Here is a 17,165-nt window from a genome sequence, read left to right as displayed (position 1 = left end):
GTCTATCAACGTGTTTAACAAGTCACTAAAAATGATGGTGGCATCGAAAGTGAGACTTAATGCTGAAAACAGTTGCTCATAATTATGAGGAAACTAAGATGCTTGTTGGCAAACTTGGACACTGAATGATGGAAAGGTGCTCACCTTTTTGTCGGTTGGCTGTGCAGTAGATAACATTCACCACAACAGAAGTTATCAGAGCTAAAGTGATAATCCCCAAAAATCCCCAAATTCCAATGTGACAACTGGCGAATGCCTCTGTAAAAATAAATGATCAGTCATTATTGCACATTGCCAAAAGCAGATTAAAAAAAAATCCAGGCCAGTTGTGATAGGTTACTATCTATCAAACTGATTCCGCCATTAGAAAGTTTGTGTTGTCTGGCCTAACCATGCATTCAGTTCCAGTGATCTGGGCTTTAATGTGTTTCTGATCAGTCAGTGCTGCTCCAAATGTGAACTAAAAGTTCAAGCAATACATCAGGCAATAGAAATGTTGGAAGGGGAAGCAAACAGGCATCACAAATACTCTACACACAGTACCTTAGAGAAATAAAAACCGTTTCTAACTCGGTTCTGAAAGTCAACGTAGCAAAAAGGTGACGGTGTGCTTCTCTTTGTCACTCGTTTAACAGACAATACTGCTTGGGCATGCATTGCACTATTACGTGTCCAGACTACATTTTAGAATTGTAGAATACCCACAGTGGAAATGGGCCATTCGGCCCAACAAGTCCATACCGACGCTCCGAACAGCATCCTGCCCAGACCCATCCCCGTAACCCTGCATTTCCCGTGGCTAATGCACCTAACCTACATATCCCCAGACACTATGGACAATTTAGCATGGCCAATCCATCTAACCTGCACACCTTTGGACTGTGGGAGAAAACCGGAGCACCCAGAGGAAACCCACGCAGACACGGGGAGAATGTGCAAACTCCACACGGACAGTCGCCCGAGGGTGGAAGCGAACCCGGGACTTACAGCGTACTTCCAGTGCAAGAGACGTTAGCGTTCATCTCCCTAACAGGGGGCCAGTGCTGATGGGGAGTTTCTTACCCTCCGATCACTGGCTATTCACAGTTCTCCAAGTACAACCGCAATCTTGATGAATGGGAAATGCCAATTATTCAACATGTTTTATGCCATCTCACAGAACACCTTTACACAAATCACCAGATTATTCTGGTGCACGAAAGAAAGACGTTGCTCGGTGTAAATCAACTGTAATACGGCTCCACTGTCACTAGGTAATAAATGTTCTAAACAGTGCTCCATCGCGCACCATTGTGGCTAGTTACTCCGATGTAAGCGTGCAATCTTTTCGAGCGATTAAATAGCGTGCCTAAATCGTCATATATGTTACAAAATAAACGAAACAGAATTAGAAACCTATTTTGTTCACTTTTCCGTTAGCTGCCTTTATAAAGATGAGGATCATAACGTACCCATGGTATTTCCAATTCTGTAACACGGCCAGCTGTCGGAAATGCAGACAGACTCATCTGAAGCTCCCCAGCGTTGGTTGGTATGCTTCTTTCAGTCAGTACACACTGTCAGATCGTCTGGTAAACACAGACCGACCGGAAATCGCCGACTTTGTTGCGATGTTACATTTCACATCAGAGGAGCCCTTGAGCAGCATTTTTTTTTCTCACATTTCCTCGTTAATCTTGATTAAGAATAAAAGTTAAATGGCAACAAACAAAACATGGGAGCACAAGAATAGTACATGATCATATTCTCATGGTACATCAGTGAGGCCTTCTTTCGTATTGACTTTTCTTCCCAACATTGTGCATGAACATTTAAAGTAATGAATTAGGCATGGGTGTTAACAAACGATTTTGATTTCGTCACTGAAAGCATTAAACAAACTTGAGCCAATGTATTTCAGTATGATTCCCCATTTGGGACCCCATTCCTGCAGCTTGTTACATCTTCCGTACAAATGAAGCTGCAGCACAGATGATGCAGATAAAAAGTAGGTTCTCTGATGTAGGCTTCAAATTTACTTGAGACAACCGTTATGGAATGATCCACAATGAGTTAGGCCTTACCCATCAGATCTCAGCTGGATTTATATTTGAGGGTGTGGATAGCGGAAACATCTTCCCAGCTCCTATGCTATAAAACCCCCTTCACCCTGAAGTGTCTGTCCCCAAATCCATACAATTTCTATCTTATCCTTCAAGGTACGGCGGTGTTCAGAGTAGATTAGGAACATGTACGCAAGAAACACATCCATGAACAATGTCATGCTCAAAAACATGTCCGTCTAGTTGTAGTCCACCAAACTAGCATACAGAAAATTGGACATTAAATTGCAGATCAGTATAGTATGTTTACAACAGCGAACAAACCATGAATGAACTGACCTCAAACAAATAGACAAAACAACTCATCACTTCATTTGGATCAACACTGTTGCATGGAATTGGATTCACATCAAGAACAAACTTGTCAAACGACTCTCGGAACTCCCTGTTGGCATCAACAATGACCTCATGACTCTCTGTCTACAACTTGCTACAAACCAGCGGACAATGGTTGTGAGTGACTATGCTCCAACATTTGATGCCACAGATCAGTCTAAAGAAGGCTTCTACTCTGCTCTGGATGCCATACTCACCAACATACTGAAGGAAGATAAAATTATTATCCTTGGGGATTTTAACACCAGGGTTGTAAAGGAACCATCGAAAAGGAAGGAGTGAGGAATTGCAGCTCCAATGGAATTCTTATGTTCACCAAATGTGCGGAGCTCATCATTACCAACACATTGTTCATCCAAAAAGTCAAGTACAAGACATTTTAGTGCCCTACACATCAAAGCACTGGCAGATGATTGACCATGTCATCATTCGATCTGGATTCCAAAAGGATGGCCTCATTACCAAAGTAATGACCAATGCAAATAATTGCTGGACAGCCCACCAGCTCATCTGCTCCTCAATATCCATCAAATGCTGCCAGAAGCAGCTGAAAATGAAGAAACAGTTCAGAAAACAGCTCAATGTTAAGAGGCTTCAAGAGCCAAGCAGACTAGCAAACTTCCAATACCTTCACCAATGTCTCCAAAGGATTCATTTTAATGGAGTGGAGGAAATCTGAGAAGTGCTGAAGATAGCTATCACCTCATGCTGTGAAGAAACCATCAGCTATAAGAACAGGAAATATCAAGACTTTATCGACAAGAATGACTACATCATCCAAGACCTCATCAACAAGAAGAGGAAAGCTCTCCATGCCTGGCAAAACATCACCACCAGCAAGGCAAAGAGGAGAACTCATTAAACCACAATGGCAGAGTTACAAAGAAGAATGAGGGAAATCAATAACCAATTGTGGACTGAGAAAGCTAAGGAACTGCAACTCCTGAATGACAAACATGAAACCAGGGTTTCTTCAGGACCACCATGGCAATATACAGACCTGACACTTTTGACCTCAAATTGATGCAGAGTAAGGATGGAACCCTTTTGAGAGACAGAGAAAACATCAGCGTCCAATGGAGAGAACACTTCCAAGAGTTCCTTAACCATGATACAATTGTCAACAAAGAAGTGCTTGAGGAAATCCCCCAACACACCACCCTCCCGCCCTGCCCCCCCCATCAAAAGTGATCTTAGACATCCACCTAGTGTGGCTGAAGTTGAAGCTGCTATTAGACACGTAAAAAATGGAAAAGCTGCAGGAATAGATGGGATTCCATTGGAGATTTCCAAACTTGGAGGGGCAGAGCTTTCTCATAATCAATTATTCCTGAAAATCTGGGACAAAGAAGAAAACCCTGTCGATCTTAGGGATGCTGCCATCGCCACTCTTTTCAAGAATGGAGACAAGGTGGACTGTAGAAGCTACCTAGGAATCTCCCCACTCTATCACCAGGAAGATCATCACCTGAATCTTTGTTAAACACCTTCTCCCTGTATTGGAGGAAATCATTCCTGAAAGCCAGTGTGGCTTCCAACTAAACTGTGAAACTGTGGACATGATTTTTTACTGCTCAGCAACTCTAAGAGACATGTCAGGAGTATTAACTTTACTTGGCCTTCATGAACCTGAGCAAGGCTTTTGACTCAGTCAGTCAATCAGGAAGTGCTATGGAAGACTCTGTCAAAGGGCAGCTGTCCAGTGAAATTCATCAACATCCTCCTCTCCTCCATGACAAGATATCAACAACAGTCCTCAGCAACATTAAGTCCTCAACTGTAACTATCCACAGCACCAATATAGACTGCAATGAACATTTAAGACAAAGAGCATATGATACCATAGCAACTTAGACTCCTGAGTGAATTATAATGCACAAGTTGGCATTGACAGATAAAATGTGAAAATCAATGGCTAGCAGATAGAACCAGAGTATTTAAACCATGAAATTTCGTGTTTTGTGCACCTGTCCTTTTGTAGCAGTTTGATAAAATGTTATCAGGATTCATGCCTTGATAGGTGGTGGACATTAGACTGGAAATAGATTCAAATCAAATGGGTCATTTTTAAGCTGGCAAGTTGTGGTGGAGTACCACAAGGATCAGTGCAGGGACACCTTCTGTATACGACCTATATTAATTATATAGATGATGGAACTGATGTATAATAGTGGATAATATAAATATAGGAGGAAAAGAAGAAAGAAACAAGGGAGTTACAAAAAGGATGTAGATAGTTAAGGGAATGTGTAAAAATTTGGAAGATTGAGTATAATGTAGGAAAATGTGAGGTTGCTCCCTTTGGAAGGGAAGAATAGCAGAAAGCTATTGAAATAGGGAGGCTGAGGTAAAGAGGGAACTGGGGTGTTTGTATAGGAACACAGAGCAGTAGTTAGGTAAAAATTAGGAACACAGCAGCAATGGTGTAAAGAGCAGGAACACAGAGCAATGGCAGTGTAGAGGCAGAAAACAGAACAATGGCAGTGTAAAAGAAAAGTAAAAAGAGGCAGTGTAAAGAGTGGGAACACAGAGTGATAAGTGTAAAGAGTGGGAACACAGTGCAAGGGCAGTGGATGGAGAAGGAATACCAAGTTGTGGCAATGCGAAAGTGGTGACACCGTAAAGAGAGGGAATATGAGTGGTGACAGTCTAAAGGGCAAGAACACAGATCAGTGACAGTGTAAAGAGAAGGAATACAGAGGGATGGCTGTATAAATAACTGGAACACAGATCACTGAAGTGGGAACACAAAGCAACCTCTGTCTAAAGTGTGGAGCTATAAGTGTTCAGAAATTTAAAAAAAAATTTAACCTCACAGGGAAGAAAATAAGTACACGTTTCATATGTATTTTTCTCCTTTCTTCCTTTAAACCAGCACATTCATTCAAATTAAGACCTGAGATGTGAAAAAATTCAAACATCTTTAGGATAACATAGAACATACAACATTACTGCACAGGACCATGCCCTTCAGCCCACCATGACTGCCAACCATGATGCCATTCTAAACTAATTGCATCTGTCTGCACATGGTCTGTATCCATCTATCCCCTGTCTGTTTGTGTGTCTGTTTAAATGCTTTTTAAACTTTATTAACGTATCTGTTTCCACAATGTCCCTTGGCAACACATTCCAGGCACTTAACTCACACATCTCCTTTAAACTTTTCCTCCCTCACCTTAAACCTGTGCCTCCTAGTATTTGATATATTTACCTTTGGGAAAAGACTCTGGCTATCCATTCTATCATACCTCTCATAATTTTATTTACTTCTATAAGGTCACCCCTCAACCTCTGATGCTCTCGTGAAAACAATCCAAGTTTCTCCAACCTCTCCTTGTAGCTAATACACTTAATCCAGTCAAATGAACTAATAACAGCATAAATTCAGAGATGGTCTACAATTTGAAATAAGATATAGAGGGTGCTAGGAAAATCATTTGGCTACAGGTATGTTACGGAGGTAGTGTAGAACAGTTATCAAAAGGTCAAAACCTTTCATCTTTTCATTCACTTCATCACATATTAAAGCAACCTTACAGCCACACTAACCCTAAATTGACTTTCTCATTTTCTTAGATATGCTATTTCTTGTCCTGTCGTGAGACAATTTATTACCGGAAGTGCTGAAGGAGGTAATTTTAAATGTAAGCATTGACACACAAACATAATATTTGGAAAGCATCCACACTGTTGTAAGTAAATCATATTGATTGATTAACCAAAGATTAGAACAGTGATTGTCAAGAGGTGTAATAATAAACAAATATCTTCAACGACTCAAGAAATAATACAAGAGTTAATAATGTAGCTCTTGTTAACAAAGCATAAAACCTCAAAGTTCTGCAATAAGTCACCTGCACACAAGCTGCGAAAATAACAGGAGCTGGTTTCGCGCTCAGCTTGTTTATGCTGACAGCATGCTTTTTATTGATTCAATTGAATTGCATGTAACCATTATGACAAATGAAATATAGCCAACAACACAGCACTTAATTAAATGAAGCTTGCTTAAAGTGCTTTGATTTGAATGTTGCGTTATCATGTATTGTTAGGGAATAAAAAGCATTACAAATCTTTCTTGTGAATGCAACTGATTTTCAATTGTTTTCCGCCGGGCTGCTGTAAGTTTGTTATGTCCTCAATGTTATAAAAAAAGCCATTGTAGAAATGTGGCAAAGAGAGGAAGGAAGACAACTCTGCAGTTAGTTAGTTACTGATATAGAAGTGGTTAGCATCCATGCTGTGGTTATACGTTTGAGTGGGATGCTTTGTTATTTCTGTCACTGTCAAATTCTTAGATCGCCACTAGAATATTTATCTCCACTAGAAAATGCCAGCTAACATGGACGGTCTCTGGTCTGGATAGGCAAAATTGCAGGAAGGTAAGCAATTATTATCAGCACAACAGGGAGGAGAGAAACTTGACAATTATGGGCAGAAATGTAAGTTTTTAAAATATGGCAATATATAATGGGCAAGAACTTGTGATAGGTCATCATACAATGGTCTAGTATATGTCAGTCCATCTACAATCCTGTTTCTAGTTTTAATTGAGTTTACCAAGCTTAACAACTATCTAAAGAACAATAACAAAATGACTCTGATACTACTCAGATATATCAATCCAGATGATCAATTACAACATCATTGTTTTAAGAAAGGAAAATGCAATTTAACCTTTTCCTTACTTCCCTGCAGCACAGAAGCACAGTGTATAACATATGTATTTTCAGAGGACAAAATCCCCATTAGGCTCAACAAGCTTGTCCATTTTGATAGCTCAACTCTTATTCTTACTCAATTCCTCATGTACTTTATTTTCCAAAAAAGATTTCCTGTTGCATTTTGAACTGTAGTGTTAATAATGTTCACTTCATCTCCTATGCAATGGACATATCCTATAACTTTGGGCAGGGCTTATGCTGTGGGTTTCTGGTCTTCACTGCCATGCTCAAAAGGGAACCATAGGCCCATATCATGTGGGTACCATTCATACAACATGGTTTTCCTCTGAGTAACAAATTAATGGCTAGCAGGCTCATTCTCTAATTTGACAAGCGATCAATTAATGAGTGGCTATTAATGAGCTGAATTGACTAGTTGCCACGTGTGGGCAGAATTCCCTGCTTTTCTGCCCTCTAACCCTTTAATGCATTCCACATAATAAGCACTCAGTACTGAAACCATTCACCAAAGTGGGGCATTTACCATAACTAATTCTAAGAGGGGCTTGATGAGTTGCTGCGGTACACCTTACATATCGTACACATTTCTGTCACTGTACATTGGTGATGGAAAAAGTGAGGGAATGGGGTGCCAGTCAAGTGGACTGCTGTGTGATTGATGGTATCAAGCTTCTTGAATGTGGTTGGAACATACATTCATCTAAGCAAGTGGGAATACTTCCTTATTGTGCCTAATAGGCAGGCTTTGGGAAGTCAGAAAGAAAGCTACATGCTGCAGAATTCCCAGCCTCTGACCTGTTTTTGTAGCTACTGTAATTATAAGGCTGGCCCAGTCAATGGTAATCCCCAGGATGTTGACAGCGGGGATTTCAGCTATGGCAATGTTGTCGAATGTCAAAGGAAGAATGTTATAGTCTCTCTTGTTGAGGAGAGTCATTTTACTTGTCACATCAGCCCAGACCTAAAGGTTGCCCACAACTTGCTGTGTGTGAACATGGGTTAAATCAGTATTGGAGGAGTTGCAAATAGAATTGCATATTGTGCAGTTATCAATGAACATTCCCACTTCTGATGAAACAGCTGAAGATTATTGGGCTGACAGCATTGAAGTAATTTGTGAGATGTTTATCACTTCAGAGGAAGAGTTAAGTTAGTTTATAATTATCTCTTATCTTTCCATTGTTTATTCTAGATATCTGAACATTTGTTAAAGGAATGTGTGCTAGGAAGTGTTATCTGACTCCTGGTCGTCTTGGGGATGATACCCATCCCCATGACATCACCTTGCTAAAATTTGTTTTGGCATTAGAGTTGCCTTTAATTACCGTATCCTACAGCAAAGAACCAGGCCAGTGGCTCCATTGGATTTTGTGTCCCTTTGCCAATCGCTCTTCATCCACCGCATTACCATACAGTCTATTATTTCTCCTCTACATGAGCATCTTTCCTTTTAATTGTGTCCAGGCATTGAGTACAAAATGTTCCAAACTTATCTGATTCCTGATCTGTCCTTATTTTGTAAATCTTTGTGTTCCTTAAGGTGAGGAATGTTAATGCTGCAGAACAGAACATTCTGCCAATTTTTGCACTTGCAGATTAGACTTGGTGCAGAATAAACTTCAGTCCCGACAAAAATGCAAAATCAGAACTCACCCTCCTGCACCAATATACATTTTTCCTATTGGATGCTCAGAACATTTCAACACCCTAAATAAAAGGTATCACTAACAAACAATGACCACCCACCAAAAATATGGCTGGAATTTTATACCTTGCCGAATCAATATCAGCAGAGGTAGGCCATATACCCTTTGACCCTGCTCTGCAATTCCATTTAAATTAATGCTGTTTTCTCACTTGATCCTTGATTCTCTTAGTGCTTAAAAATCTAACAATCTACTGTGTCTGAATCTTGATGGTTAGAGAATTCCAAAGACTCACCCACATCCCATTGAAGAAATTTCTCCTCATCTTAATTCTAAGTAGCACATCCCTTATCCTGAAATAATGACCTATACTTTTTTATAATTGTAGTGAAAATTGTTAAAATATGGATGCAGACATCCAAACCAAATCAGCCTTTCTATTTTTATATTTACAACACAGTAAAATTAAAACCAAAGACCCCCACTAGTTACTCCAATGGTTCCTAACCAGACTTCTGATTAACCAATACCAGGCTTTGCAAGTAATGAGCTACAGCCACTAGTTTTGTATCATAAACAAAAGATTTAACCATTTATTAAATACACAATACTTCAGTAGAGAAAAATTAAACAATAACCTAATCTAATTAATCTAATTAATGCCTAAACCAAAACATTTGTTTTCAGTCCCCATTCACACAAAAGACAGATTGACAAACCAACACAGTTAAGAGATAAATAAAACTGGTTACATTACTTAAATGGTTTTCATGATGCATTTTTCACAGGCATAAGTGTGGACTCCTTGGTCACTTTTCTGGAAATATTGATCAGGGTCACCTTTTCAATTCACTCAGGTAAAAGCAATAATACTTCTAACTCACCTTTCTACTCTTTCAGTTTCAGAAGATTTGTGTGGGAGATTAGGCAGGGAACTTTCAAATCTACATGCTATGTACGCAGCAGCCAAACTCATCTCTACTGAAAACATAGTTCAAAAACCCAACTTCAATACCTGTTTCAGAGATAGTAGGAACTGCAGATGCTGGAGAATCTGAGACAACAAGGTGCAGGGCTGGATGAACACAGAAAGCAATGTTGAAAAGCCATCACTCACTGAGAAATCAAGGTTTTCTGCAATATTCACCACTCCTGAGGAAATAGGACTACAGTTAAATTGTTGGGACTATGGTTTTACTCTCATTACTCTAAAATCTTTAAACTGCAACTGCCTTTACCTTTCTGTCTCTACTAAACATACCTCTGCCCTCACCTCTATGTGCTATTACTTGTCTTTATATCTTTAATGTTGCTTTAATTTTCTTTGGTTAAATAGATAATAAACTCCACTCTCTTTAAAACTTTGAAATTTACTCTCTATCATTTTTTGATATGGTTAACTAAGTTTAATTGAAATGATAGCTATGTGCTTAAAAAAAAGTTGTTGTGACTGACTGAGAGGGGTTTAGAAAAGGGAATGAATTGTCCCCCCTTGCCTGCCGCTAGCAACATCCTCCAGACGAGGAAAAAACCTCTCATCAGCTATCTTTTCAAGTCCTCTCAGAATATTATGCATTTCAGATAAATTTTCTTTTAAGAATCCCTACAGTGTGGAAACAGGCCCTTCAGCCCAACAAGTCCACACCAACCCTCAGAGCATCCCACCCAGAACCCATCCCCCTCTAATCTACACATCCCTGAACACTATGGGCAATTTGGCATGGCCAATCCACCTAACCTGCACATCTTTGGACTGTGGGAGGAAACCAGAGCACCCGGAGGAAACCCACACAGACATGGGGAGAATGTGCAAACTCCACATAGACAGTCACCTGAGGGTGGAATTGAACCTGGGTCCCTGGCACTGTGAGGCAGCAGTGCTAACCACTGTGCCACCATTTCAAAATAATGGCCCCACTGTACTCAACCTGATAGGCCGACCTTCCTTCCAATACCAGAAATATACCTTGACTTTCTGACGCCAAAGGATAAAGGCCTGTCAGTCCTCACTGTTTAGGACATAACGTGAACTGTGGTTGCTTTAGGACCTGTGAGTCATACTCCATTCCGAAGTCCCTCCTCATGAAAGAAGAATATTATAAAATAAATGAATAAGTTCATAATCGTCCACTTACAGCAAAATATTTCATAGGTTAAAGATGTGACTAATTAATAAAGTAAGGCTGAGAAATATGGGATAAAGTCCCTCATTGAACAGAACTTAAACATGACAACTTGACCGAGATTAGATCTTAGACAGTGAGCATGTTGTGCCTTCTGCACTTGTGGTGGGACATCTTCTAAAAACATCTTATATTTTCCATTGTACTAAAATGATCTGCGAGTTGAAAAAGAACACATTCTTCTGTTATGATAAATCCACAAACCAGCAACAGATAGGGCTTGTGCTGTCTGCAGAACATTGCAGCAAGCTTTTCAATGCAAAAATACCACAAAAGATAGAAACCCAGAAAGACGGATTTATATGCTTTTGTTTGCATTTATCCTGTTGCATTCATTCCATTTGTTAAAATGTCCAAATTTGGATATTGGCCTTGAATATATCTTTGAATGACATATTTGCAGCAAGGATTTGGTCGAACAAAGATATTTACTTTAGCAGTACGTTTTGTCAGTTGCAAGTTATTAATTTCATATATTGTTATGTTAAGAATCTATAGTTTTCAGAATATCCAATGTTGAAAACTGATAAAACTAAAAGGTAGAAAAAGGCCATTGAAAGTATAAATTAATGTGTGTTAGAATATTGTGTGGCTTATTAAGCTCATTTGGGACCTTAAATTGAAATAAGTACAATGGCCCATTCAGTAAAACCGTAAGGATAATTAGTTCTCTTTCAGTTTCAGAAACATGGGGCCCGCTCTGCTATTTTTTCTTAGTTTAAGTGCAAGATTGCACCTGCCAGTACCTTCAGTCTGAGACTCTACCAGTATATGAGGAATTGAGAAGAAAGATGGTTTTCTTGCATAACCTAGATTGGCACCTGTGCCACTGCAGCTCATCTCAGGCACTTGCTCAAGGGAAAAGGCTCCAAATTGTGGCATTGGGTGTGTGATCTGGGTGTTGGGCTCCCATGAAAAGATGACATTTATGTGTCATTAATTCTTGTTACATGATCTAATAAATTTTAAATTAAAAAATACAGGTTTTTGAGATCCAGGTTACCATTCCGTGCCATTTAAGGCTGTGATGAGATGGAATTTCTTCATGCAGAGGGCAGTGAATCTATGGAATTCTCTAACCCTGAGACCTGTGGAAGCATTGAGCATGTTGAAGAAATACAGATGTAATCCATTGTCACCCTATCCAATTCTCCCTAATTTAGTATTTTCTCACCATTGTAGAGCAGATTTGGTGGTACTGAAGCAGATTTACAAAAATCATGGTAAGTCATTTTAAGATTTAAGTAATTGGTTCACCACAATGTCTGAGGTAGTCATTTTTTTAGATCATGGCATAGCCATGGTTCAGCTTTCAGTGGTTGAAATTTGTTTTCTTTGGACCAGAGGAGGCCAAGGGGAAAATTGATTGTGATTTATAAATTAAAGAGCAGGTCACAGTCCAACAAGTTTATTTGAAAACACAAGCTTACTCCTTCTTCAGGTGTTAGTGAGAGAGGTAGTATCAGACTCCGAAAGTTTGTGTTTTCAAACAGACCTGATGGACTATAACCTGGTGTTGTGTGGTTTCTGACCTTGTCCATTCCAGTCCAACTTCATTACCTCCACATTGTAAATTAAAGAGGTACCAAGATAGATTGGACAGGAATGATCTATATCCATTAGCAAAGAGTGAATTGGGTGGGGACAAAAGATTTAAATTAATTGGGGAAAGAATTACAAAGAAGTTGAGGAGGGTGTTGATGTTCTGGAACTCATGAGCAGGAAGGATGTTCACTGCAAAACCTCAGTAAGCTAAAAAAAGACACTTGGATATGGAGTTGGGTAGCATCACCTACAGGGCTAGAGATGCCAAGCAAGAAGGCAAGACTTTAATGGCTGGCCCAGCCTTGATGGGTCAGTGGACTCTTCTATGCAGTATTTTCTTCAATGTTATATTGACCTATGTCTAGGCTTTTCCTAATAAGTGTTGATTTGAAAAAGGAAATACCTGCAGAATGGCTAACTCTTACGACATAAAATAAGGAGCATTTAAATTGTGGAAATGTGAAAGGTGTGTCTTCTGGTAACCATAAGACCAGGGGAAGGTGTTGATGATTATGACAGTGGGGTTGTGGTGGAGATGAAATGGAACGAGGAATGTTGGTGATCATATATCCCCAACAGCCACACTGTCCCTGATTGTAAAACAAAAACTGTTGATGTCAGGAATAGGATACCACAGAAGTTGAGGTTTAATTGGTTTTAAATTTGAGGGAAGCAATAGATTTAGATTGTTAGTTAAACATGGGTGGGGGAGGTCCTTAAGTGAAACCAGAAGATACAACGACATTGGAAGATGGCAGGGCATGCTCGATAGAAAGTTTGACTGTAAAAGCTGGGGAAGTTGGAATAGAAGATGCATTGGCAGTGATGGAGGAATGTGGCAGATATAGACTCTATCTTTGAGTCTCTAAAGGAGGTTCAGAGGGCAAATATAAAGTTAAAATCGGTGCAGAATAATCTATCCTAAGGCATCACATGTGTGCCTTCCAGTTGAATAAGAAAACACAAGGGTCGAGGGAACAAATTAAAAAGTTACGGAAGGAAACTGACAACTTACACATTTACTTACAACAGGAGATAGAAGCATGTGATAAAGCATATTATTTGAAAAGAAACAGATAGAGAAAATGCTGGAAAAAAAGACTAAATTACAAGCGAATAATGTCAAATTACGGGAATAACTAAAGATGCTGGATACTTTGAGAATGTTACTTTGTTAACAGTATTGCTGTGCCTGAAGCAAATAACAACATTTGCATAACCAAAATGAAATGCATCCAGATGCAATTTGGCAATAATGAGCAGTGATAGCTGCAATCTCTAGTAATTGAATAAGTGAGTGTGATACATGCTGGGACAGTAAATGAGAACTGTTTCCATTATGATTTCAGCCTTTATTCGGATAATGTTGTTGAGGGACGCAGCAGGTATTGGTGACGCAAAATCCCAGGCTAACAAGACAGAGTCCATTATGAGATAGTAAGATAGGACCGCAACTTCCCTCGTCCCCACTTCAGTGGTCGAAAACGCCCTCGACCACATCTCTTGCGTTACCCGCACCTCTGCCCTCACAGCCCCTCCCTGCAACAAAAACAAAGACAGAATCCCCCTTGGCCTCACGTATCACCCCGCTAACCTCCAGATTCAACATATCATTCTCTGACACTTCCGTCATCTGCAATCTGACCCCATAACCAAGGATATATTTCCCTTCCCACCCCATCTGCCTTCCGTAGGGACTGCTCTCTCCACGGATCCCTCGTCTGCTCCACACTCCCCACTAGCCCCACCACCCCCAGCACCTTTCCCTGCAACCGCAGGAAGTGCTACATCTGCCCCTACACCTCCTCCCTCACCTCCATCCAAGGAACCAAAAAAACCTTCCACATCAGACAGAAGTTCACCTGTACATCCGATAATGTGGTCTACTGCATCCGCTGCTCCGGATGTGGCCTCTTCTATTTACATCGGTGAGACCAAGTGGAGGCTCAGAGACTGCTTTATAGAACACCTGCGCTCTGTTTGCGACAAATGACAACACTTCCCAGTCACGAACCATTTCAACTCCCCCTCTCACTCCCTGGACGACATGTCCATCCTGGGCCTCCTCCAGTGTCACAATGACGCCACCTGGAAACTGAGGAACCGCACCTCATATTCTGCCTTGGGACCCTACAACCCAATGGTCTAAATGTGGACTTTACCAGTTTCAAAATCTCCCCACCCCCAGCCTCATCCCATGACTAATCCTCCCTCTCATCCCCACCTCCTTGACCTGACACAACCTGTCCATCTTCTCTCCCACCTATCCGCTCTTCCCACTTCACTGACCAATCCCCACCACTCCCTACCTGCACCCACCTATCACCATTCCACCTACCTTCCCCAGCCCCACCCCTCCTCTCTCTATTTATTTCTCAGCTCCCTTCCCCATCCCCCATTTATGAAGAAGGGTCCCGACCCAAAACATCAGCTTTCCTGTTCCTCTAATGCTGCCTGGCCTGCTGTGTTCCTCCAGCTCTACACTGTGTTATCTCAGCCCATTATGACTTCCACTGAGCTCCCAGGGAGCAATGCTGCCCCCTCAGCGATAAAATGGTTGTGGGAGACAAATAGTCCATACCATCGACAGTGGAAACCATCAACAACTAATGTTAATTGACACTGGCTCCTCTGCCATCATTACCCATGACGCCACTCCAAACTCCATGACAATCCCAACAAAACACAACAGATGACCTTGAACTCCCTGAGACAGAATGGGAAAATGTAGTTCCTCCAGTGATTCTAGCCAGTGCTGTGTCATTGTCAAAATGCTTATCCCTCTGCCTCACCTTTCCACGGAAGTGAGGTGAAGCCAGCATGCAAATGTATCTGGATCAGCGAAAGGAAGAAGGCAGAACAGATGGGCGAAGGGCCCTCCAAAGTACCATTAGAGGTCACAACCCTGCACAAGGTTCTGTCTCCCAGAGAAGCTAAAGAGGCTGCCAGTGAAAATTAGTTTATTCACAGAGAGCTTCTAGGACTGTTAAAATGAGAGCATTCATTAAATTTGACTGAAATTGTTGCTAAAACAAAGTGTGTTCTGAAACTTTTTGAAGAAGGGTCGTTGGACCCAAAACATTAACCCTAACTTCTCTTTATAGATGCTGCCAGACTTGCTGTGTTTTCCAGCAATTTACATTTTTATTTAAAATCTTACCTCACACATTTTGCAATGCTAGACATTTTGTCTTGGTCATTACTAAATTTTATATTTATAAATTTACAGATTGGACATTATTAACCCATTGGGATTCTAATCAGGGAAGTGTACATGAAACTAATCAAGTAACAGTTTTTAGTTTGAAAATGTGTGTGCCCTTGCCCATACCCCTTTATTATGAATGACAATTGAGTTGGATGGTTCCACTACCATAAAATTGAAACCATAGGAGGAGACTAAGTCCAATCTCCCCCCTACTCTTGACCCAGAGATTAGATCACCTTGAAGTCAAGAATCTATGGTATGATGTTGGGATACTGATGTAAAAATGCAGAAGGATTTTGTTACATCAGCAGGAACTAAAATAGTGAAAGTACAGTGAAGAATGGATTTTAAATCTGTCCACCTACTTGACAAAATGGTTAATATGGTCTGAAGGGTAAAAAAAATCTTTTAAACGATGAAAGCATTGATACATAATCCACAGAGAAAATGACTTTAAGGCAATCAAAGTGATCCTAGTGAGAAGGATAAATATTAAAGTAAATTTTGGGTACGGACAATTGAAGTCTAAGTGGGTGGGTGTATATTAATCAGAATTCTCAAGATGGGTACAGGTGAAGGGAGAGCCGGAGAAGCTTTTATGTCCATGCATAATCTGTCACTGTAGTTGTATGTGCTGCAATCAGCCAAGGATAAGCCAAAGTGGGGAAAAAGGAAACGGTGGAGGAACTGGATAAGTACTTCGCATTAGGCTTCACAGTGGAAGACACCAGCAGCATTTCAGAACTTCAAGAGAGTCGGGGACAGAGGTGAGGATAGAAGATAGACAGAGGATAGAATGGTGACCTTTATTTCAAGGGAAATGGAGTATAAAAATAGGAAAGTCTTTCTAAAACCATACACAGAAATAATTAGATCACACTTAGAATATTGTCTGGTCCCCTTTGACTGCTCAGCAGTTACTCATTCCTTTTATGTCTGCACACCCTCAAGCTGTGGGGTGATCACATTCAATAACATTATAATCACAAAACTCTCAACCTCATGGATGTTCCACAGCACTGCCAGCTGCTGCTCAGGCTCTGAAACCTGGAACATTAGCTGTCCCAAAAGATAACGATACCTACATATAACATAACAAGGTGTAGAGCTGGATGAACAGAGCAGGTCAAGCAGCATCAGAGAAGCAGGAAAGCTGATGTTTCGGGTCTGGACCTTTCTTCAGACCCATTTCTCTGCTCCTCTGATGCTGCTTGGCCTGCTGTGTTCATCCAGCTCTACACCTTGTTATCTCAGTTTCTCCAGCATCGGCAGTTCCTACTATCTCTGAATCGATACCTACATATGTTCCACAGAGTCAGTCTACTGTTGCTGTTGACTTACCCCAGAGGCTATAATAGTGGCTGCTATTTGTAATGATCACATTTTGCACTTTTAGTCAGAAGCTTGGTTGTGGCAATAACTACAATATGGTCACTTGTTGACCAAGTGGACTTGAG

At 40.6% G+C, this 17,165-nt stretch overlaps 1 protein-coding gene across 2 annotated transcripts in view; it reads right to left on the bottom strand.

Annotated features, from left to right (window-relative positions):
- LOC109931385 (T-cell receptor-associated transmembrane adapter 1) overlaps positions 1-17,165 on the bottom strand; it is a 32,221-nt gene that overhangs the window by 13,818 nt on the left and 1,238 nt on the right. Inside the window, exons 2-3 of one of the 2 annotated variants that reach the window (XM_020530991.2) lie at positions 1,452-1,675; positions 145-258 (exon numbers count right to left, since the gene is read on the bottom strand). In XM_020530991.2, the coding sequence (XP_020386580.1) occupies positions 145-258; positions 1,452-1,455 (118 nt within the window). In that variant the 5' untranslated portion in view covers positions 1,456-1,675. The remainder of the gene's footprint in view (positions 1-144; positions 259-1,451; positions 1,676-17,165) is intronic. The other variant, XM_048602940.1, reaches the window with a different exon arrangement.

The sequence above is a fragment of the Rhincodon typus genome, chromosome 11 (assembly GCF_021869965.1).
Source record: "Rhincodon typus isolate 14 chromosome 11, sRhiTyp1.1, whole genome shotgun sequence".
In the NCBI taxonomy this organism is placed as follows: Eukaryota; Metazoa; Chordata; class Chondrichthyes; order Orectolobiformes; family Rhincodontidae; genus Rhincodon; species Rhincodon typus.
Note: the sequence above shows the minus strand (reverse complement) of the source record. Positions and strands in the feature narration are given on the sequence as shown.